General features: G+C 32.4%; 3 protein-coding genes across 5 annotated transcripts; 1 reads left to right on the top strand and 2 right to left on the bottom strand.

Annotated features, from left to right (window-relative positions):
- The first annotated feature begins 789 nt into the window (after positions 1–789).
- On the top strand, positions 790–2,222 carry LOC123904919. The gene is made up of 3 exons (XM_045954520.1): positions 790–1,053; positions 1,654–2,112; positions 2,202–2,222. The coding sequence occupies exons 1-3, from the start codon at positions 1,024–1,026 to the stop codon at positions 2,220–2,222; spliced, it is 510 nt and encodes a 169-aa protein (XP_045810476.1). The 5' UTR covers positions 790–1,023.
- A 1,034-nt stretch (positions 2,223–3,256) lies between these two features.
- LOC123905472 lies at positions 3,257–8,153 on the bottom strand. 2 transcript variants are annotated; one of them, XM_045955087.1, is made up of 4 exons: positions 8,010–8,153; positions 3,942–5,842; positions 3,722–3,858; positions 3,257–3,631 (listed from the first exon to the last, which is right to left on the bottom strand). In XM_045955087.1, exons 1-4 carry the CDS (start codon positions 8,077–8,079, stop codon positions 3,415–3,417), a joined length of 2,325 nt encoding a protein of 774 aa, XP_045811043.1. In that variant the 5' UTR covers positions 8,080–8,153; the 3' UTR covers positions 3,257–3,414. The 2 variants fall into 2 exon arrangements, with proteins under 2 accessions (XP_045811043.1, XP_045811044.1); XM_045955088.1 differs by lacking the exon at positions 8,010–8,153 and adding an exon at positions 6,505–6,747.
- A 4,368-nt stretch (positions 8,154–12,521) lies between these two features.
- Positions 12,522–18,780, bottom strand: LOC123905475 (putative F-box protein At1g53550). Of its 2 annotated transcripts, none has more exons than XM_045955094.1 (4): positions 18,552–18,780; positions 16,649–18,110; positions 12,903–12,972; positions 12,522–12,779 (listed from the first exon to the last, which is right to left on the bottom strand). In XM_045955094.1, exons 2-4 carry the CDS (start codon positions 18,106–18,108, stop codon positions 12,756–12,758), a joined length of 1,554 nt encoding a protein of 517 aa, XP_045811050.1. In that variant the 5' UTR covers positions 18,109–18,110; positions 18,552–18,780; the 3' UTR covers positions 12,522–12,755. The 2 variants fall into 2 exon arrangements, with proteins under 2 accessions (XP_045811050.1, XP_045811049.1); XM_045955093.1 differs by having other exon boundaries at positions 16,649–18,115; positions 18,552–18,763.
- Positions 18,781–23,386: the final 4,606 nt, after the last annotated feature.

Raw genomic sequence — 23,386 nt, 5'->3', positions numbered from 1 at the left:
TGAAGATATGAGTTACTTATAAGATAGTGTTAGTGAAATAGTAGTAATTGGTACCTAGTAGTGTCTATGTATAGATGTAACCATCTCATTAGTAGGTAATTTTTCCTCGTAACATTTTCACTAATTGCATTTTAAGTTTTTCTCTCGTATTTTCATGGATGTTATGTTTCTTAACATAATATCAAAACTAGTATTTCTACCCTTGCGTTGCACGGGGCAAACTATGCTATGTATACAAATTATCTTTTTTAGCTTTTGCGAAACAGTTTATGTAAATAAATAAGTTTTTATGTATGATTTAATTTATTTTTTAATGTAGTTTATGAAAAAAAATCTTATAAAGACATAATTTTTGTTAGTGAAAATTTATAAATTAAGTTAAAAATTTATTTATTTACATAAACTATTTTCGTAAACTAAAAAATAAGTCAAATTCAAACGGACCATTAAGGTATTTCATACCACTTTAATTTAAAAATGAGTGTCAGCTTAATACTATTATTAGACCATTTTATTAAAAATAATTTTTCCCTCTTTATAAAAAAAAAAAAATATCACTATATACCCCAAAAAATAAAATTCACTTCAAAATCTTCCTTTTCAAAAACAAAAATTAAAGCAACCTTACTTTTTCTAAACATAGTTGCTTTCAACCAAATTCCAATACAATTATTTAACAGTCAACATGATAATTAAACGTATGTCTCTACTCTCTTTTTTGGGTACAACGTCTCTAACTAGAGACAACAACAATTTTAAGAATATATATAAAAAGCATGCTAGTTGGGGTTAACATCCCTGATTCTTGGTTAGGTGAGGCGGCGTCAGCTCTCTGTTGTAAAGTGAGAAAGATTCATTTCCTTTATTTGGGTCTTCCTATTGGGGGTGATCCGAGGCGTTTAGGTTTTTGGGAACCGGTTTTGGACCGTTTGAAGAATCGTTTGTCGGGTTTGAGGAGTCGCTTTCTTTCTTTTGGTGGTCGTCTAGTTCTGCTTAAATCCGTTCTGACCTCTCTGCCTGTCTATGCTCTTTCCTTCTTTAAAGCTCCATCAGGTACTATTTCTTCTATCGAATCTATTTTGATTAAATTTTTTTGGGGGGGGGAGTAAGGATGATAGGAAAATATCTTGGATTAACTGGAAAACTATTTGTTTACGTAAGGAGTACGGGGGTTTGGGGGTTAGGCAGTTGAGGGAGTTTAACTTAGCCCTGTTAGGCAAGTGGTGTTGGAGGATGCTAGTGGATAGAGAGGGTTTGTGGTTCCGAGTGTTGGCAGGTCGTTACGGGGTGGAGAGAGGCAGGCTGTGTGAGGGTGGAGCTCGTGGGTCGACATGGTGGAGGGAGTTGGCGCATATTCGGGATGGTGGAGGTGAGGCAGGGGGAGGGTGGTTCAGAGAGTATGTTTCGAGAAAGGTGGGGGATGGGTCCGATACTTTCTTTTGGACTGATCCTTGGGTGGATGGGACCTCTTTGCGGGAGCGGTTTGGGAGGCTGTTTGATCTAGCAGAAAATAAATCGGCCACGGTGGCTGAGATGTTTATGCATGGATGGGGGGTTGGAGGGGAGGCGTGGGTGTGGAGGCGTCAGTTGAGGGCGTGGGAGGAGGAGATGCTGGGGGAATGTCAGACTTTACTTTTTACCCTCTCTTTGCAGGATCATGTTTCCGATAGGTGGCAGTGGCAGTCTGACTTGGCTGATGGTTATACTGTTCGTGGAGCATATCTGTTTTTGACGACGCGGGATGCAGTTACTTTGGATGTTGCGTCAGGTCTTATTTGGCACCGCCAGGTTCCTTTGAAGGTTTCTATCTTTGCATGGCGACTCTTGCGGGACAGGTTACCTACCAAAGCAAACCTGGTTACTCGAGGGATCTTATCTGAGGCGGCCCATCATTGTGTTTCTGGCTGCGGAGGGGTTGAGTCGGCTCATCACTTATTCCTTTCTTGCAGCACTTTTGGTGCCCTTTGGTCTCTTGTCAGCTCCTGGATTGGCTCTTCTCTGGTGACTGCTCAGACTCTTTCCGATCACTTTGTTCAGTTTACAGGTTCAGCAGGGGGTCTTCGAGCACAACGTTCTTTCATGCAGCTTATATGGCTTGCTGTTGTGTGGGTTGTATGGACCGAAAGAAACCATAGATTGTTCAGAGGCTCAACAAACTCAGTGCATCATATGTTGGACAAGATCAAGATTTTTTCCTACAGGTGGTTGAAAGCGACGAGTAGTACTTTAGCTTTGAACTGCCATAGTTGGTGGTCTAGTCCTATGCTTTGTCTGGGCCTTGTATAGTTTCTTTTGGTTATTGTATTTCTTTGACTCTAGTGTAACTTTATCTGGTCGTTCTTGGCACGTCTTGTGCTAAGAAGACTTTTTGTTTATATATATCTCATTTTGGCTTGTTCAAAAAAAAAGAATATATATAAAAATATTGCTGAACAATATTTTTGGAACATTTTTTAAAAAGTCTATTTAAAATATTGAACATTTCAGATTGACTTCACATATTTTATAATTTTCTTTTTATAAAATATTAGTATTATTTAAAGATTTAAAGAGTGTCTAAAAACACTATTTAGCATGCATTTGCGATAAAAAAAATCTAAGTAGTTTCACAATTTTGTCCTATTAGTATGCATGGTTATTTATTTTGTACTCACGTAAAAGTTTAAATTAATTAGATGCACTTTGACTCCTTAGTTAAAGTGATCCGGATCAAAACAACTCAAGAAAATATGAGCATTTTTTTGAGCTAATCTGTCGGTGACATGGGTTGGACTAAGTTGGCTCATAGGTTATACCCCATTTGATACTTGTCACACGAGTCACATATATATGATCAATATAATGATCTTAAAAAAAAATCAAGTTTTTCACTATCTTAATCTTGTTTATCTTTCTATTAGTGTTTAATTTGAAGTTTTAGTCTTTTTTTTTTTGTGTGAAATGGATCCCAATAATAATTTCAACACCCAAAATTCTTCTAATTTTCCATTTGGCTATCAAAATCCCAACAATTATCCAAATCCTAACAGTTATCAAAATTCCAACAATTATCCAAATCCAAATCAATTTTCCAACCAACATCCTCAAAACTTGCCTAATTTTGGTTGTGCACCAAATTTCAACCTATCATCATCTGTTCCAAGCTTTCATCCATAAAATATTTCAATAAAATATTTGAGGGAGGAACTTAAAATGGTTAAATTTAAAAATAGAAACAAATTATACAAAATAATAAAGATACTAAGGGATTTTGAAGTTAAAGGAAAACATCCCAACTCGGTGCAGGGATTGATCACTAAAAATTGTTTTATATGAACAGCTAGAAAGTATTGAAGTCTACCATTCATCAGAATATACAACCACAAGAAATTGTTTTATATGAACTTTAAATTGTTTTATCAGAATATACATGGTCTACCATTCATCATCATCAGTATTGAAGTCTCCTTCGTATTTGTAATCGTTTTTCACCTCTTCATTTTCTTCATCAGTTTCAGTCTCCCATTCTTCTTCTTCATCGGCGTCATTCTTTTTACACAACAAGATATGTTGATCCAAAATGCCAGTCATTCTTGATCGTCTTAAAAGTATTGTCTTTGAGATCTTGACCACCAAATCCATACAGCAGGGACTAAAAGTATATACACACAACACAATAACATGAGTAAGAAACAAACTAATTGGCATTAAAAAAAATTGGCATGTAAGTTAATTATATCACCTATGTTTAACTTCTTCATGAAGTTGCTCCATTTCACCTATCAGCCGGGTGAATTCCCGCATTTGACATTGATTGGCTATGCAAATCGGGTCTTGAACAGACGAAGACAACAATGGGAGCATTCGATCCAAAAATTTCTAAATTGACAAAACAATTAAACAATCAAACAGGCCCTTACAAACATATACTAAATCAAACAAAAAATAAAAGAGTCCCTTACCTGAATATGTGAGATCTTTGAAGAACAGTCCTGCAGAGCATCCCAAAAGCAAGAGCTACCAGCATCAAAGGTTGAATCTGAATCTGAATCAGCATATAAAATAGTTACTGAGTTATCCTCTTTCCTTAAGCTTTGAATCAGCATCAAAGGATTGTTAAGCTTTTGGAATGCTCTAGCAACCATTTTTACATCAATGATATCCTCTTTCCTTCTTATTTCCAAAGCTTTCTTAAAGGTTGATGGCAAATGAGAAGTTATATTGTCATCCAGCAACATACACTTCAAGAAATCTAAGTGTTCTCCTCCAAAGGTAAGATAGAGTAAACAAGCCCAAACAACTGCTCTTAAAGTAAGACAACATAAGTCTTCAACCGGGAACAAATTTAAGTTTTTAGTAAACTCAACCAAAAATTTGGCAAAGAACATGAGTATGTCCTCCAATTGATTAGCTTTTATACTACCCAAGGAACTCAATCTTAAGCTTGATTGTTCATCATACTGAACAATCAAGTCTGCCAAATTTGACTTAGTAAGGTAGCTTGTACCCTTGGCAAGTGATGTTAAGGTTAGAAGCCTCTCAATCATGTACATTTGGCGATAAGACATTACTCTTTCTTCTTGATCCTTCCACTTACTACACATCTTGGTATGCTTAACCACTTCATAAAGTGACAACAATTGGTTTAATTCACTGACCTCTTCTACATATGTTCCAATGAAATTATACCATACCTCATTGTTTTTTAATTTCTTTTGAAGATTTATATAAACCTCTTTTCTCAAATTTGGAGTGGAAAGCACCATTTGGGCAACAAGTGCCATGTCACTTTCATTCAATCTATTTTTTCCCTTTATTTTTTCACGCATATATTCTGTGGCAACCACTAAACAAGCTTCACTTTTCCTTGCCAAAGCCATGTCTTTGGTCATCGATGTATCCCAACCCAAAGGATTGACCAATACATAAAACACATGAACGGCGCGTTTCCGAAGCTGCTCATACATTGTTAATGCTTCTGTATGTTGAAGCCTACGCAGATACGGTTTGAGAAATCGAATCACCTCAAATATGTGCAGAAATGTCATGAAGCAAAGAGCTTTAGAAGGATACTTTTTCTGATATAAAAAATCAGCAATGCTCTCAAGTTGGTCGCAACAAGTCATTGCAAAAACTGACATTTCTTCAATCCAAATTCTCCCAGCAGAAGTAACCAAATCTTCAAAGTCAACTGAGACTAGACTTCCATTTCTCTTTAGACTTTTATCGGCCAGCTCCTCCACCCACTTGGCTTCAGGCATGAGCAGAACATAAGTGCCATCCAGATTCCACACACCCAAGTAGCTCAATACAAACCTGTCAATCTCACTGTCACCATTGAACTCACTGCCAAGACAGTTTACTAAAGCCTCCATGTTTTTCTTCAAACATGTCCAACAGTAAATAAATGTCTCAAGAGAAAGCTTCCTATTCATCATCATGTCTTCAATACAATTATCATCAAACCCAAACATATTCTCCGGCCAATCGTATTCAGAGAGATCTTCATTACAATGAAAATCCAAAAGTTTCTTCAAACACAGTGTTATCCCTCTAAAAGAATCATGCGTGCGAAAAGCTTTCATATTATTCACTATTTCAAAAATGCTGGGATCAATTGATGATGATAGTAGCTTAGCTTCCTCAATTGCACAATCACGAAATTTGCTTGACACATCACTTGCAAATAACAAGGCTTTTTCCAGAAGCGCATCCCTCCCTTCAAACTCCAATATAGGCCATCCCAAGTTTTGATCATGCCAAAGAGAAGTGGCAAGTGCAGTCGAAAAAACAAGTTGATAAGCTTCCTCAGAATTTTTCAGCTTATCAGCCTCAAGTAAAATAGCCTCCAAATAACGCTCCCCTGTTAGTAAGCAGAAATTTCCACTATTAGTTTTGTAGCGCATGCAAAAGTTTTCCAACATATTTAAGTCAAGGTATATGTAACTCATACAACAAGCATCTCTCTCTTTCTAATACTCTATATATCTACCATAGTTTACCAAAAGAGAATCATATAAAAACACAAAGCAAACCAGACACTCTCATTCATACACATCCATAACAGAGCAATTAATAATATATATTCCACATACATTAGAGAGATGCACAACAGACATTTCGGAAATTCTACAATGATAAACCCTAAAACCTATCATTATAATAATTTCATTATAATTACCAAGGATTTTCATATAATCAACAAGTAAAAGAGAAAAAGATCATCGGAGCTACATGAATAAGAAGGTTGAGGATGAGAATCTCAAAATGTTTGTAAAAGCACAAAATGATAAACCCTAAAACCTATCATTATAATAATTTGATTATAATTACCAAGGATTTTCGTATAATCAACAAGTAAAAGGGAAAAAGATCATCGGAGATACTTGAATAATAAGGTTGAGGATGAGAATCTCAAAATGTTTGTAAATAAACCCTAAAACCTATCATTATAATAATTTGATTATAATTACCAAGATTTTCATATAATCAACAAGTAAAAGGGAAAAAGATCATCGGAGTTACTTGAATAAGAAGGCTGAGGATGAGAATCTGGTGGAGGTGGAGTTGAAGCCATAGTGTTGTAGAAGAAAGTGGAAACCAACGCAGAGAGAAAGAGATAGAGGAGAATGAAATGAAAAAGAGAGAATAGATAAGAAATGAGAGAGAGAAAAACGGTTATATGAGAACCAATGAGAGAGCAGAGACGAATTTTATTGAGAATGCATATCAAGGTCTCAACGCAGAAAATGATCACGCAATGCAACACCAACTGAGAAATTTAAATTTTAAATTAAATTTATATCTATATCTATATATACTAATAATAAAAACAACAAAACACAGCCTTTTTTTTAAAATACCATAAATACTCTTAACAATTTTTTTCTTTGTTTTTTAAATTTGTTTTTGCTCTTTTTTTACTTAACTTCTATAACTGCTATACTTTATAACTTCTATATTTTCTTAACTTCAATAACTTCTTTACTTAAAAAAAAATGTAGATGTATATGAAAAATCTAGAATATAATTTTTTACTAGTAAAATAGAAAAAACGGATCACACAGACGGAACGTGTCCGTCTGACTACTAGTTAAATTAAATGCATCAAAAAAGAGGAAAACGGGGAAGATTTCAATATTTTCCTTAAAATAAACCACTACATTTAGTCTAGTAGTAAAAGGTTTGAGTAGTAAGCATGAGGTCTTCATTTTTTATTTTCGCATTTTGTAGCTTTGATACTTTCTAAAAAAAATTCATTACAAAATTATATGAAACTAATTTTTTATCATGAACAAAAGTTGTTAACTTATGTATCACTAGTGGCCAAACGGGCACGTTCCGTACCCGTTTGTGTGATCTGTGTTGTCTATTCTGGTAAGTATATAAATTGTAAACAACGATTTATTAAACTTGATTTTTATTTAAACTATTTTATGTAATTATAAAAATTGTAATTCACGTGCATTAGTCCACAACATAGATAAAATATTAAAGTAACACGTTGAAAAAAATATAAATGATAACAATGTTAATTAATATAAATGTTTAGTGTAAAGAAAAATTGTATCCTAAATAATATTTGACAAAAAAAAAATTTCACAAATTATCAATGCGTTCGCACGGGTCATATATGTGACATTAATAAATTGTGAATTTGTTTGAGCAAATAGAATATATGTGACATTAATAAATTGTGAATATTTGACAATTCCAAACTAATTGGTTATGCTATCATAATAAAACTTTCATTTTTTATTAGATGTTGATATTCTTGTGTATGATTGAGCTTTAGAGGCCATACAACAAAAAATAAATGTGAAATATACAAACATTGCTCTCATATGTATCACTCATATACTTAAAAAATTTACACATAGCTTGTTCTGCAATGCAACAACTTAAAATTTGAATCATATATTACGTAGCATGTGCTTCACCAAGAAATCTAAGCTATGTTGAAAGCGTAAAAAATCTGAATCACTAAGAAGTTATATACTAACTCAGTCTTAAATTATTATCATACTCACATTTACATAATATAAAGTATATGTGATTGGAACTTCTGGTTTTCTTGAAAAGATTTTTTAGACGGAGCATTTATCAAGTGTTGAGGTTCCCTGCATCATGAATCAATAAAAATTAGTCAAAAGATTAACTAATAAAAAAACTAATAACAAATGTATAAATATGTCTTTAATCTTGAATAAGTGAAACATAGTATCCATAGCAATTCATGATATATATATATATATATATATATATATATATATATATATATATATATATATATATATATATATATAGGGGGCTGCTAATTTAGACCCAGTTGGGTCTAAATTAGCAAGGTGCACCTTTTGAGTTGGACAAAAATACCCATTTTTTAATTTTTTGGAAGAATAGAGCAACAGGGGCATTTCTGTAATTTTACGCAACAGTACACGCGCCCCCACTTCTTTTTCCCCCCCAGGACACGTGGCAGCGTGTTAGTGGCCAAGATCAGCGCGCGTGCATCACACGCGCCGACAAACGCGCGTGGTGCTTGCTGGATGACGCGGAGAGAGAAAATTCTGAAAAAGGCAGGCCACGTGTCATGATGTGATTGGCTGCGTTAATTTTTTTCCATTTTATACTTTAAACTCGATTATTTCGTCGTAAATTAATTTTTTATTTTTTATTTTTTATACCAAAATTCATAATTTTTTTTTCTCTACAAATAGAGACTTGGTTTGTTTGATTTGGACACCGAAAAAAAAACGCAATTTTTCACTACTTTAAACTCGATTATTTCGTCGTAAATTAATTTTTTATTTTTTATTTTTTATACCAAAATTCATAATTTTTTTTTCTCTACAAATAGAGACTTGGTTCGTTTGATTTGGACACAGAAAAAAAAAACCCAATTTTTCACTACCTTAATCTCATCAAATAACTGATAATCAACTTACTGAAACCATTCTACCAGCAAAATGGTTTCAGATTACAACTCTCTGAAACCATTCTACCAGATAAATGGTTTCAGAAGCAAACACAATTAATAAATTACTCACTGAAACCATTCTACCAGTAAAATGGTTTCAGAATACAACTATGTGCAACCATTCTACAAGCTAAATGGTTTCAGAAGCAAATAACTAATAATCAACTTACTGAAACCATTCTACCAGCAAAATGGTTTCAGATTACAACTCTCTGAAACCATTGTACCAGATAAATGGTTTCAGAATACAACTATGTGCAATCATTCTACAAGCTAAATGGTTTCAGAAGCAAATAACTAATAATCAACTTACTGAAACCATTCTACCAGCAAAATGGTTTCAGATTACAACTCTCTGAAACCATTCTACCAGATAAATGGTTTCAGAAGTAAACACAATTAATAAATTACTCACTGAAACCATTCTACCAGTAAAATGGTTTCAGAATACAACTATGTGCAACCATTCTACAAGCTAAATGGTTTCAGAAGCAAATAACTAATAATCAACTTACTGAAACCATTCTACCAGCAAAATGGTTTCAGATTACAACTCTCTGAAACCATTGTACCAGATAAATGGTTTCAGAAGCAAACTATGTGCAATCATTCTACAAGCTAAATGGTTTCAGAAGCAAATAACTAATAATCAACTTACTGAAACCATTCTACCAGCAAAATGGTTTCAGATTACAACTCTCTGAAACCATTCTACCAGATAAATGGTTTCAGAAGCAAACACAATTAATAAATTACTCACTGAAACCATTCTACCAGTAAAATGGTTTCAGAATACAACTATGTGCAACCATTCTACAAGCTAAATGGTTTCAGAAGCAAATAACTAATAATCAACTTACTGAAACCATTCTACCAGCAAAATGGTTTCAGATTACAACTCTCTGAAACCATTCTACCAGATAAATGGTTTCAGAAGCAAACACAATTAATAAATTACTCACTGAAACCATTCTACCAGTAAAATGGTTTCAGAATACAACTATGTGCAACCATTCTACAAGCTAAATGGTTTCAGAAGCAAATAACTAATAATCAACTTACTGAAACCATTCTACCAGCAAAATGGTTTCAGATTACAACTCTCTGAAACCATTCTACCATATAAATGGTTTCAGAAGGATTCCGGTGTCCAAATCAAACGAACCAAGTCTCTATTTGTAGGGAAAAAAAAATTATGAATTTTGGTATAAAAAATAAAAAATAAAAAATTAATTTACGACGAAATAATCGAGTTTAAAGTAGTGAAAAATTGCGTTTTTTTTTCGGTGTCCAAATCAAACGAACCAAGTCTCTATTTGTAGAGAAAAAAAATTATGAATTTTGGTATAAAAAATAAAAAATAAAAAATTAATTTACGACGAAATAATCGAGTTTAAAGTATAAAATGAAAAAAATCACGCAGACCCATTCATATGCTGACACGTGGCTGCCTTTTTCAAAAGCAAAATTTTCTCTCTCCAGCTTATATTCTAGTGTGGCGCAGACAGGATGATCTGACAGATCAGGATGATCTGGGCTGTCTGATTGATCAGACAGTCTTAATGAGATCACATCTTGGCTGTCTGATGGAAATCAACGGTCTGTAACCATGGTCCTTCCGTACGCGCGCGACACTGGATCCACGTCTATTAATTGTTTAAGAAGGTGGGGCGCGTGTTGTTATTTTTTTTTTAATGTAAAATTACAGAAATGCCCCTGTTGCTCTATTCTTTCAAAAATTAAAAGAATGGGTATTTTGGTCCAACTCAAAAGGTGCACCTTGCTAACTTAGACCTAACTAGGGTCTAAGTTAGAAAACCCCATATATATATATATATATATATATATATATTGCTCCAACTTTCTACCAGAGGCCCTGAAGCATATAAAGAACAAATAAACTAAGCTGAAAAATTTGAATATTAATTCATTTTTCAACAATATTTGCTTTGAAGATCCTCTTATCCGGATCTGGATTTGCTGCAGTGCATTTTGCACGCAGTTTCACGCGGTTTTGGATCTTGGCCGTTAGATTAAAATCAGACGGTCCAGATTATATATTACTAAAATCAACTGTTTGTAATCTGAACCATTCATTTATGATCGGACGGCTGAGATTCAAAACCGCGTGAAACTGCGTGAAACTTTTACAGCAGGATATCTTGTTCCCTCTTATCCCTACCTTAATTAATCAAAATTTGTCTCACATAATCATAGCTAGTGACATATACCTTACTAAGATTCTCTAAGAACAATGCATTTTAGGAGTTTTGTTTCACCTGTGATAACTTGGCATACAATATGTATATTGACATTGATAATATATAACTCACCAAAATGTGAGTTTGTGAAATATCTCTTCAAATAGCTAGCTTATTTAAAGATATAATTTCAAAAATTAGATAGAAGTGATTATGAAATAGTGAAAGTATATATATTTAAATATACAAATATAACAAACAAAAATCTTGACTGCATCATTGAATAATTTAGAGTCTATTGGATTGTCTCTTAACTCAACACTGGTTTCTATATATGTTTTGTAATACATCCTAACACAACATATAGAGAGCAAGTGTAAATGCAATTAACAATCATTAATTAGTTTTGCAAGAAACTTTCCACATTTCTGATGAAGAATTCTCCAATCCTACTTTACATAATAATTTGATGAATAAAAGGAGACCTATAAACAATTGATGGAGAATAAAATAACTGACTTGATGAATTGTAAACCATGAGATAGTTACTCATAAGGGAAACCAAAGAATATATAGTATCTTACCATAGCAGCCTAATGCTCCAGACAATATAAGTATCATTATTGCAATTTGCAAGAAATGTTTCATATACCTACACAAAATAGTTGCAACCACTATTTTAAGAACTCAAACTTCAACAAAGTCATTGTCCACTATTGAAGAAAGATTCAACCGATAAAAAAGGCTTACATATTCATGTCAAAACCAACATGAATCCATCAAGAGAAATTAATCATGCAGTTACAACTCAATTTAAACCACTGTTGGTTTATTTATTTATTTATAAAAGGGATGAGAGAAAATATTCATAAACAGTACTAATATGAATATTTAATCTCTTCATATAGCAACCACCAAACCACTTTACTTTAAATTCATGCTATTGAAACTCCACATTGTCCATATCTATAAATTCAAGTTTCATATTCAACCATTAAATCCTTGATCCAAGTATTTTATAGCAGCCAATTTTTCTAATTCACAAATACAAATCAAATCACAATATAAAACCATTTAAGTAAGCATAGTGTTTCTGCCTAGTGAAAGCTTTTTTTTAATAAGCGATGAAAGCTTCTTGATGGTTGGATGAATCCAGCGGTTGATAAATTTTGACTTCAGTGATTGTACATAGGCTTTTATCAACTGCCGTGAATCTAAATCCGACATTGGAAGTAGCTGATCGGTAAATGAAGCGTCATTTGGAGGCGTGGTAGATTAAAGTCGGACACAACTAGCCTAATCCTAATCATAACTTTATTTGAGATTAAAGTTGGACACATTTTAATCTCGTAAATCATAACTTATAATTTGCAACATGAACATCTAGTCTAGATTAAAGTTTACAAAAAGTACGTCATTTGCAACTTAAAACATCTATTTCTTTTCAAAAATGACAACTAGCCTAATCATAAGTTTATAATTTAGCATAACCATTCCTACTGTATGCAAAATATTCTTAGTAGTTGTACTCTTCGCCAAAAGCCTCACTACCGGAGGAGGGAGGGTTACTTATCACGTCAAGATCTTCATTTTCTTCATGCCGTTTCAACTTTGGACACCTATACAAAATAACACCAATATTAAATAACAATGCCTAAGTAACGTGGCTAAAATCCTAGGAACCATAAGATGAGAAAGTGTATTTATAAAGTCACATAAGATGACGAAGAGCGTTTACTTACCAAGTCTCGAGTAAACCATTTCGCCAAGAAAAGAACTTCATTTTCTTCCGACATTTTATACTCAGCATACCTTTATAAATTACAACAGTATTAGTATTAGGGAACAATGGATAAGTTAGCTAAAAACTACAATTTGCAGGGGATGGAATAGTCTCCGGAAACTATTTACTACTTGGAAAATAAATTAGATACATAAACTGACATTATAAGAAGCACGCACTCTGACACAAACACCAAGACACCACTAACCTAAAAATATAGGACACCGACACCGCTACCATGTATATAAAATATATAAATTGAGAATCAAAATATATACATATACATATACATATAAATCTAAGTTGGGGAAGTTAATTGATCAATAATGTTGTTTCGACACATTTTTAATTTTTGTGGATGTGTCTGATATGTGTCTAAGGAGAGTATAAGCAAAAAAAAAAAAAAAATTGGGACACTTGTCCAACACGTTCTTACGAGTGTCTTACAGGTGTCCGACGCCGATCAAAGGAGTGTCACAGTAAAAGAAAAATTGATTTTTTTGGACACCGATCTGAGCTATCCGACACGGTGTCGTACGAATGTCGGACACCGCAACACGCCTAATCATAGAGGTGTCCGTACTTCATAGCTGACATTACAACAACTGTCCATTTTCTCGTCCTCTAGGGAAAATGTAAAGGAAATTCCTAAGAGGTAATTAGTAATGAAAGATTGTGTCCACATGATTGTTTTAACATTCAATATCAAAGCCAAGGATGAAATTAAATATGGAGGTAACAAAAAACTAAAATTTATAATATATACCATAAAGAGATTAGTTATTTAAGCAATTGATTGATATATGAAAATTTACTATCTTAAGTGAGAAGATTTGTACGTACAAGTCTTCTTTTCTCCGTATAGAATGCCAAAATAGAAAGATAAATATAAGTGATAACATAGGGAAACTCACATGTCTCTTTGAATACTACTTGTCTTGTGATTAAAATTTAAGCTAAATTGCATTTCTGGCCTGTTAACTTACACAAGCTTGCAATTTTGGCCCCTGACCAAGTCAACGCACATGCGGCAAAAGACTCACATGTCGCATCAGCATACCTTGTCACCCAAACAATGATTCACATGTCACATCAATCTATGTGGCAAGCCATGTTGACATGTCATGTGAGTCACTTGTCACATGTGCGTTACTTGGTCAAATCCAGTGGGGCCATCCTTTTGCATAAGGAGTAAAAGTGTAATTTAGCCTAAAATTTATTACAATGGTTTTTAAAGAAACACTAGATACAAATGCACTATAATAAAGACTTAAATCTACTTCTATAATATAATAAAATTAATTTCTACTAAATTTACTAGTTTACCCTTAGTTGTTCTAACCGTATTCCAAGTTTTATATCTTTCATTGTAATTGCACTAAAAAAATATTAAAAAAATACAATAAAAAAATGATATGCATAAAAATAGGAACATAGAAACATAAACAATTTTACTACCAAGTTTACTAATTTGTCATTATCGGTTTTAGTAATATTTCAAATTTCCTATCATCTATGTAATTTTACTCTAATAAAAATCAACTACTTGCAGGTAGCCGTCGATTGATAAGGTGGCAGGATTTTCAGAGTTAATAACTTCGCAAAATAAATAACTATTATTTTGTGTTTGTCAAAGTTAATACTTAATACTACTTGCATAAGGACGCTAGTAATATCATAAACATTTTTAAATTTTGTGTTTGTCAAAGTTAATAAGGTGGGCAGGATTGATTGTCACATTATTTGCGAAGTTTATACATTTCTTCATTGCAGGATTGTTAAACTATATGCTTCCCATGGAAATATGTTTAAGTGCATTTTTTTTTCCTACTTAAAATAATTGATATTTTAGTTCTCATTTCTTTTTTTAAAAAAAATAGACACTAATGGCTACCCAACCATATTGTTATTGCAAATTTTGATCCTCATTTTGTCATTTAAGGTGTTTTTTCACTTAATGTGTTTTTACATTTAATTCAAAATATAAAATACATATCACACAAACGGGCACATAATTATAACAAAACAAAAAAGAGCGGACGCGTGCCCGTCTGGACGCTAGTAATATAATAAAGTTATTTATTTTTGTCCCCGTGAGCTTTGCTCAATTAGTAGAGACATCGGGAACCGGGGTTTGAACTTCGAACACTCCACTTATTCACCTTTGAGGTGGATTCTCTAGTCACTAGGCTACTAGACCAAAAAAAAAAAGTTAAATTACTTTCAAATTTACTAAATTACTGTAAATATCATCAATCAAATTAGCAATATTTTATAACAAATTTTGTCAATGGACCTTTGCGAATGCAAGGGTCTCTAAACTAGTATACATTTAAAGATATAATGAACTTGGACTTTGGTCCTCGTAAAATAATTTCTCTTTTTCTTTTACTAAAAATTAAAAAAAAAATTGAAAAAGTTCTTTTGGTAAATTTCTTGTTGATCTGGCCAATTTGAGCCTAGGTAGCATATGTTGACTGTGCAGGACTAATACATGTGGCATTTAAATAATTATAAAATAATAGATCAGAAAATGTTTCTTTTTTATTTTAATTTAAACCATCTTTTTTTAAAAGATTAAAATAGAAAGGGTTTCTATTCTTCTTCCTTTCCATCACCATCTTCGAGTAAAACTCATCCCATCACATTCATCGACCACAACTCCTCCGTCGAATTCACCTTCTACATTTTGGCCGACCACAGTCTAATCCTCATCCCCGGCGATCTCGCCGTTGCATCCCCCCATAACATTGATATTAATCTCCGGAAGTCTTGTCTCTATTGCGGTTGCAAACATTTCGAAATCGAATTTGGTTCTGAATAGTGGTGAAAAGATGAAATCTTAGGTTGGTTGGGTCACATAGGGTGGAAGTTAGGTTGAGTAAAGAGGGGATTTTGTTGTTGGGTGAAATAAAATGGTCAGGATGGGGGCATCAAACCCGGATCTAATTTCTTGCTGAAAGTGGTGTTGCAACCCTAAATTCCTCCTTTTATTTTTAATTTCATTAATATATATATTTAAATATAAATTAAATATATAATGTTTTTGTGTAATTTCTTATTATTTTTAAATAAATTGTTTAAATCAGTCACAAATGCCACCTTTTATTTTTAATTTCATTAATATATATTTAAATATAAATTAAATATATAATGTTTTTGTGTAATTTCTTATTATTTTTAAATAAATTGTTTAAATCAGTCACAAATGCCACATATATCATTAGTACATTGTCAACACGCAACAGCTTGACAGCCGTTGGATAATAAGACTTCTTTTTTTTTTGGTTTACAACAGAGCAGAGGATCGAACCCAGAACCTCATGCATACTACCCAAATCTCTCACCACTAGATCAAACCTAGTGGATAATAAGACTTTTGTTATTGGGTTTTTATGTTAGCAATAGTCCATTAGATATTATTATATATTCTCTTTGTAATCCTTATCTAAGTAATATTATTCTGATATTATTGAAACCCTAGCTGCTTTCACTCTCTTTATTGTTAACAACACATGGGCTCAAATTCTCCAAATAAGTAAGAGATCTACCAAAGTGACTTTTTTAAAACAATTTTATTTTTGCACGGGCATATTTTAAAAGAAAAAATCTACAAGGACAAAAATCCAAATTCTCTATATTTGCATGACGGACAAAATGTATATTTAAGACAAAAATAAAATATTAAAAGCTAAAAAGTCTTACCTTGAATGAATGCTCAGCACCTCAATATTGTCTCCTTTCACGACATCCTTAAGTGAGATTAGACTTGGAATATGTGGAATTACATCAATAAGTGCTGAACAAGCCCCACGAATTTGAAAAACCTTGCGTCGATATTTCTCAGGTTCACATTTCTCAGGTTCACAGTGAATTAAACAATTGCGGGAATGATATAAAAATATGGAAGCACCTTCTTCAAAGGGTTTTACCGGCCAGCAGAAACCATGACGCCATGAAAAAGAATAGCTCCGAGAATTGAACGAAGTCTCGATGTTGTAAGCCTTAGTCCATGATTCTTCAATGCCATATTCATTCATAACCCACATTGTAACAAGGGAAAAATTCAAGTCACAAATGTAAATAAACCCCTTTAGCTCTCCCATGCTGATACGTCTGTTATCATGAATTTCATTATTATGATTTTCGAACACATGTGGAGGAGAAGGAAATGGCTGCAACCTCTCACTTTCAAAACAAAAACATAATATTGACCTTTGCTGCCCATCAAGTTTGATCCAATGAAACACGCCGTTCACACAAGTGGGATACTCAAGGCTCAAAATAGAAATACGAGGATCCACTTCAACATTCCTCCATGATGGTGATCCAAGTGTGTTTACCTCAAGGATAACACGCTCAAACACCCATTCTTTGGCACGTTCAACATGTCTTATCCGCATTTTTATCACCTTATATTCATTAGTTTTAGGTTGGAAACCTAGACCAGAGTGTCCTTTCATTCTTACTCCATTTGTGTTTAATTTGAAAGGAGCCTTAGTAGCTTTAGGAAGTCTTATGAACTCCCCCGTGACTGGGTTGCAAATCGCTAAAGGGTTTTCGGTAGATGGGTCAGACAAACAAAGCAAACCATTGCAAGAATTAATAATATTAAACTTATCATGAGATATCCTGCAATCAGCATAATAACGCCATCGTCTATCATCCCGAATACCAAGACTATATTTGTTAAAAAATAATGTATCAGCATGAAATGGGTGCATGGATTTATTCTTGATTTTTTCCCTTTTCTCCTTAAATAATTTGCCATCACGAAGTGGAAGCTTGGTCATACAGTCAAGCTTAACAAGATTTTTGCTTCCAAAATCATATGTTTCAGGCTGACAATCAAGAAGATGCAGGGTTCTTGACACTAGATTGAAGCGATGGGTCCGAATCATGAGACTAAATGGTGATCGCTCAAAGTGCAATTTAGCAAAACGTGGTTCTGAAATTATTGTTTTCCAGATTTTGCACACACATCTACAAACAAGAAGAGATTTTATGGGAAGTTGAAGCAAAATGTTGGCAGCGAGGTGGGATGGAAGATTATCAAAATAAGGGCAAAGTTCATGACTTTCTGCCCCTTCAACTTCCCCTTTTGCTTCATTGCATCTTTGGTTAGTAGCCTTTGCAGAGACAATTGAATCCTTTTTTCTTTGCATGACTACACTAAGTTGTAAAATATGTAAATTAGAACACATCAAAAGTATGAATTTCATATTAAATATAACAACTTTAATTGAAAATAAGAATTTGACCTATATCTTAGAGGACGAACGAGAAACAATGAAAATCAAATACGAGAAGGCAAAAAGTTCATATCTTTCGATAAAAGATTGAAAATTTAAATTACAACTTGAACCAACTAATAAACCAATTAGCAAACAAACTGATATGACATCGTAGAGGACGAAGGAGAAACTATGACTTTCAATAAAAAATTGAAAATTTCATATTAAAAAGTACAAGTTGAATCAAACAAATCTGAGAACTAAGAAACTAATTGGCAAACAAATTGATATAGATAATTACAAGACAACAATGTCAAGTGACGAAACCTAGTACCGGTTTCATTAAAGCTAACTGCAAATCTACAAGAAGGTACCTGGGGCTTAGGCACAGCTTTCAGTATATGAGAAAACGCCGGGATTCAACGGCTCCGACTACTTGCAGGTAGCCGTCGATTGCTGCTTCCGGTCTGTGATGTTTGAGTTTGAAAGTGATAGCGCCGTGCCGAACTCACTCTTATATTGTAGGGATTCTTAGATTTAGAAATCGGCTTCGCTCAACATGGGAGGGTGATAGATAAGTTAACTTATTTTATGGCCCATCATACAATTCATGAGCCCAATAGAACTTATTAGTTATTACCGCATATAGCTGGTTTGTGTAGGGGTGTAAGCGGATCAGAAAAATTCAATTAAACTGATGATCCAATCCAATCCAAACCGAAAAAAACTGATTTTTATGGTTCGGATCAAAAACTGAACCAAACCAATCGAAAACCGATGTGGTTTGGTTCGGTTCTCGAATCCAGTTTTCAGATCCAATGGACAAATCGAACCAAACCAATATATAGAATTTATGTTAATATTTTTTTAGGCAGCCCACGTCTATCAAAAACTACATCTAGCCAAAGCCCAACTACTAAAAAAAAATCTGCCTCACTTAGAAGTTAGAAACCCTAACTTAGAAACATAAACATGTTACAACCGCAAACAAACGCCGCTCTCACCTCACCTCATCCTCAAGCTGCTCTCAACACTACCCAAACAACACTCTCACGTCAAGTTGTTGCTCTCATCTCTCATCTCAAACCCTCTAAACGATACTTTTACTATGTACTGATTCAATTCACATTTTCAACCTGTACTTTTATTTATTGTAATTGTTGATAGATAACTGCTATCTGGCTGTCAACCTATTCTAATTCACATTTTCACATGTGAAGATACAAAATGTTTTCTCTTCTTTATAATGTCATTGGCGCTGATGTTAAATGGAAACCTTTTATTCTTTCTGAAGTTATAATTTTCATGATGTTTAAACAAACATTCTTAGGGTTTTTTAATGCAAAGACAAAAAGTAAAGAGGTTCTCTACTCTGTTTGAAAATCTTATGAGTTTCAAACATATGAGTTATGATGTTATGAACTATGATTCTTTTTTCTTGTGTACGATAATATTTGATTACGTATCATCGAAAAAATAATAGTAGGAAATACATCGGAAAAACATAATAGCAGAGAATATATTGCAAAAAAAAGCGTTACAAAACTGATCAAAGTATCCGAACCAAACCGAACCAAACTAATCGTTTCATTTTTCAAAAACAGGAAAAATCGAACCAATTGAGTACACATTGGTTCGGACTTTGGATTCATCAAAAACCGATCCAAACCGGTCCAATTACACCCCTAGGCTTGTGTTTGTTTGGGAAGACATGTCTATCTATCTATATGTTTTAGAGTTTCTCTCTCATGGTCCAATTCATATGTCGCACCCTCTCAATGATCCATGTCTTATGTGGCATCTTCTTATTTTTTTCAATTCCTATGTGGCTAACTATGAGGCATTTGAATATCCAACCAAGACTTGCTTCATTATGTGCAAGGGGTTACGAGTTCGATTCCCACTAGCCACATTTTTTTATTTTATTTGTATATTTTATTTGAATTTTAATGCTTTTTTTTCGTATACCAAAGGTATCCTCCACGCGCAACTGCGGAGACTAATCTCCTCGAGGTAATTGAGATACATTTAAGGGGTTGACCTCTCCCAACAAATGTTTCTCCATACGCACCGTCCAAAGATCGAATCCAAGATCAAATGGTTAAGACGCTCAAGTATCTACCACTTGTGTCACACTACATTGGTTGAATTTTACTGCTTTGCATGTTGCCTGAGATATACATTGCAATAATTTATTTTTTTTAAGACAATTTTATTTGCCAAACCTTTTATGTTTTCTTAATTTAAGAATTTCTCAAATACCTTTTGTTTTTTGACAAATTCTCAAATACCTTTTATGCTCAATTATAAACATAAATAGAAATTTCTTATTCTTATAAATTAATTTGAAATACATTCAATGTTGAGATTTTTTTTCATTTAAAAAATTTGACAACCTCATATTGTAGGGTAATGTGAGATCCATTTAAGAGTATTTGATAGATTGTAGGTCAATTTAAAGAATTTGAGTGAGTTGGATGGATATAATTGTCGTAACAAGCACAAGTTTTTCACTACATTAATCCTTTTTTTTTTCTGCAATAGCCATTAAAATTACATAAAATTAGTAAGCATATAAAGCTAAAACTGTTATGAATAATTATATGTAATGAATGTCCATTATTGTGTAGGTTTTCTTGTCCCCTAAATGTGTCCTATAAATAGGACCCCTTTGTTACAATGTAATGCACACCTTGAAGAGAATATACAAACTCTAATCTTTCTTTCTTCTCTCCTTCATCTCTATTCTTCTATATTCTTAGTTATGTTTAGATTAGTTTCATAACACGTTATCAGCACCATAGTCTCTCCTCTTTCAAGAAAGGTATAACAACCATGGGAAGTGATAATTTTATTTTCTGTATGATTTTTTATTCTATTTTTTATCGGATCATTTTATTCCTTCTCGTTTTTTATATTGATTCACAGCCTACGATCCAGAAGTATCGTGATAAAAAAATTTAAATATGAATCCTGAAGATTCATAGTTTGACAAAATTTTAAAATATGAATCCTACGATCCAGAAGTATCGTAGTGAAATTTTTGAATTATGAATCCTGAAGATTCATAGTGTGATGAACTTTTAAAATATGAATCCTGAAGATTCATAAGCCTCAATTTCTAGAAGTACCGCAAAATATTTTTAAAATATGAATCCCGAAGATTCATAGATATAAGAATGAATCCCGAAGATTTATAGATATAAGTAAAATGAATTGGATAAATAACTGATTTGATCTTATTATTCATTTAGAATTCCAAAAGAATTCAATATCTATATGCATCCCTGAAGGATTGCACCAATATATTTCTCATACTTTATAGTATATATTATACAGTTCATGAAGAACTCAATGTTATATATGCATCCCTGGAGGATTGCATAAAGAATTATTTTTACATTATAACGATATTATATCTTGAAGAACTTAAAAAAAAAAAATCATGGAATATTAACTCATATGTATTGTGATAGTTTTAAATTACTACAAGCGTATTTTATCTCTTTGCTCATACATAGAATTATATATAGAATTTTATGAAAATGTGATAAGAAGAACTTGTGGTATAATTTGTTAGTCCCTAAAGAACTAAACCCTTTTTACGTTCTTATTTTAATTCAAATAAAGAATAAATGTAAATACATTTACTATTTTGTAACCTCTTGGATCATATGATTTCATATGAAGATTACATTTATGAAAATATGAAGATTTTGTAACCTCTTGATTTTACCCTTTTATGTTCTTATTAAAATACATTTACTATTTTGTAACCTCTTGGATCATGTATGAAAACGTTTTCATCACTTTTAAGAGAATTAATTCCATTTTTTGTACATTAATTCCAATTTTTTGTTTGATAATATATCTTTAATTCTTTATTCTTTATTTTATTTTTACATGTACAATTATATATAGTCTTATGAATTCTAGAAGAATTCAACATTCAAGCATCCCTGAAGGATTGCTTAAATAATGATTTTTCTTGATCATTGTTTATGAAAATTATTTGTGATATAGTAGTTCCCGAAGAACTAAAGAAAAAAAAAGAAAAAACCTTAATATTGAAGTATCTTTGAAGAATTGCTCAAAGAAAGAAGTTTGATATCAATGTTTGAAGATTTCAGACACAACTCTCGGAGAACTATAAATTTAATACCGAACATCCTTATGAAGATCATTTGTGATATAGTTCTTGAAGAACTACATCACAAAGAATATGGAATTAATATTAACGCATTATGGATGGATTGCTCCAAGATTATGGATTTCCTTAACTATTGTTAATGAAAAAAATTTATTTGTATAGTTCTTGAAGAACTTAAAATCCAATATTAAAGCATTCTTGTAGTATCGCTCAATAAAAAATTGTAAAAATTGTGAATTTCTCCGGCCATTCTAAAAAGAGATTTGTTATTGAGTTCCTGAAGAACTAAATTCTTACGGCAGATTACAATCTATATGATCTATTTGATCTTGGTATAAGATGGACCAAAATTAAAGGAAATTAATAGAAGAATTGTTTATGTCTCTCGAATATGCTCCTGAAGTAGCAACTTTGAAAAGATAATTTCAAGAATATTTTGTATATCAATTGTTGCACATACATTGGATGAATATTATTGATATATTTAGCTCATGATTGAATGCATGGTTCATACGTTTTTTCCCCCTCTCATAATAAAGATTATTCTCTTCAAATATAAATTGGTTTTAATTATTCGGTTACTTATTTAAATCAATTTATTGATTTTAATTTTAAAAATATTTTAATTGTTACTATCTTCTAATTTATTTATTTTATTTGGTTACAATCTTCTAATTTCTAATTCTGCTGAAATCCACATAAACATTATTCTGTTATACTTTATTTTTACTCTTTTAATTCTCAAACAAATAAATTATTACTATTTTTTATTATGTTCTACCAAAAAGAATTTTTTTTGCTGAAACATATTTTTGTTAGCATGAAAGTATATATCTATATTACTATTCATAAAAAAAAAAATTGGAAGGAATTAAATCCTATGTCTTATAGTACAAAAATTATTGAAGCTCTAGAAGAGCAAATACATTGTTATATCGAGAAACAAAGTTACACTTTGCTAATGTATTGTATATTTTAAAGTCTTAAAGAAATTTAGTATATATGCTTGGAGGATATTCACATAAATAAATATCATATTGAAACAAGTAATGGAGGAGA

The sequence above is a fragment of the Trifolium pratense genome, linkage group LG2, assembly GCF_020283565.1.
Source record: "Trifolium pratense cultivar HEN17-A07 linkage group LG2, ARS_RC_1.1, whole genome shotgun sequence".
Classification (NCBI taxonomy): Eukaryota; Viridiplantae; Streptophyta; class Magnoliopsida; order Fabales; family Fabaceae; genus Trifolium; species Trifolium pratense.
This window is presented reverse-complemented; position numbering and strand designations above follow the sequence as displayed.

Coding starts and splice junctions, on each gene's coding strand:
- LOC123904919 (XM_045954520.1), top strand. CDS start 1,024: ATGCTCTTTCCTTCTTTAAAGCTCCATCAG. Junction 1,054..1,653: donor CTTCTTTAAAGCTCCATCAG/GTACTATTTCTT, acceptor CTCTCTTTGCAG/GATCATGTTTCCGATAGGTG. Junction 2,113..2,201: donor GGCTTGCTGTTGTGTGGGTT/GTATGGACCGAA, acceptor TTTTTCCTACAG/GTGGTTGAAAGCGACGAGTA.
- LOC123905475 (XM_045955094.1), bottom strand. CDS start 18,108: ATGCAAAGAAAAAAGGATTCAATTGTCTCTGCAAAGGCTACTAACCAA. Junction 12,973..16,648: donor GTGCTGAGCATTCATTCAAG/GTAAGACTTTTT, acceptor TAATTTATAAAG/GTATGCTGAGTATAAAATGT. Junction 12,780..12,902: donor AATGGTTTACTCGAGACTTG/GTAAGTAAACGC, acceptor TATTTTGTATAG/GTGTCCAAAGTTGAAACGGC.
- LOC123905472 (XM_045955087.1), bottom strand. CDS start 8,079: ATGCTCCGTCTAAAAAATCTTTTCAAGAAAACCAGAAGTTCCAATCAC. Junction 3,859..3,941: donor CAAAGATCTCACATATTCAG/GTAAGGGACTCT, acceptor TTGTCAATTTAG/AAATTTTTGGATCGAATGCT. Junction 3,632..3,721: donor CATGAAGAAGTTAAACATAG/GTGATATAATTA, acceptor ATATACTTTTAG/TCCCTGCTGTATGGATTTGG.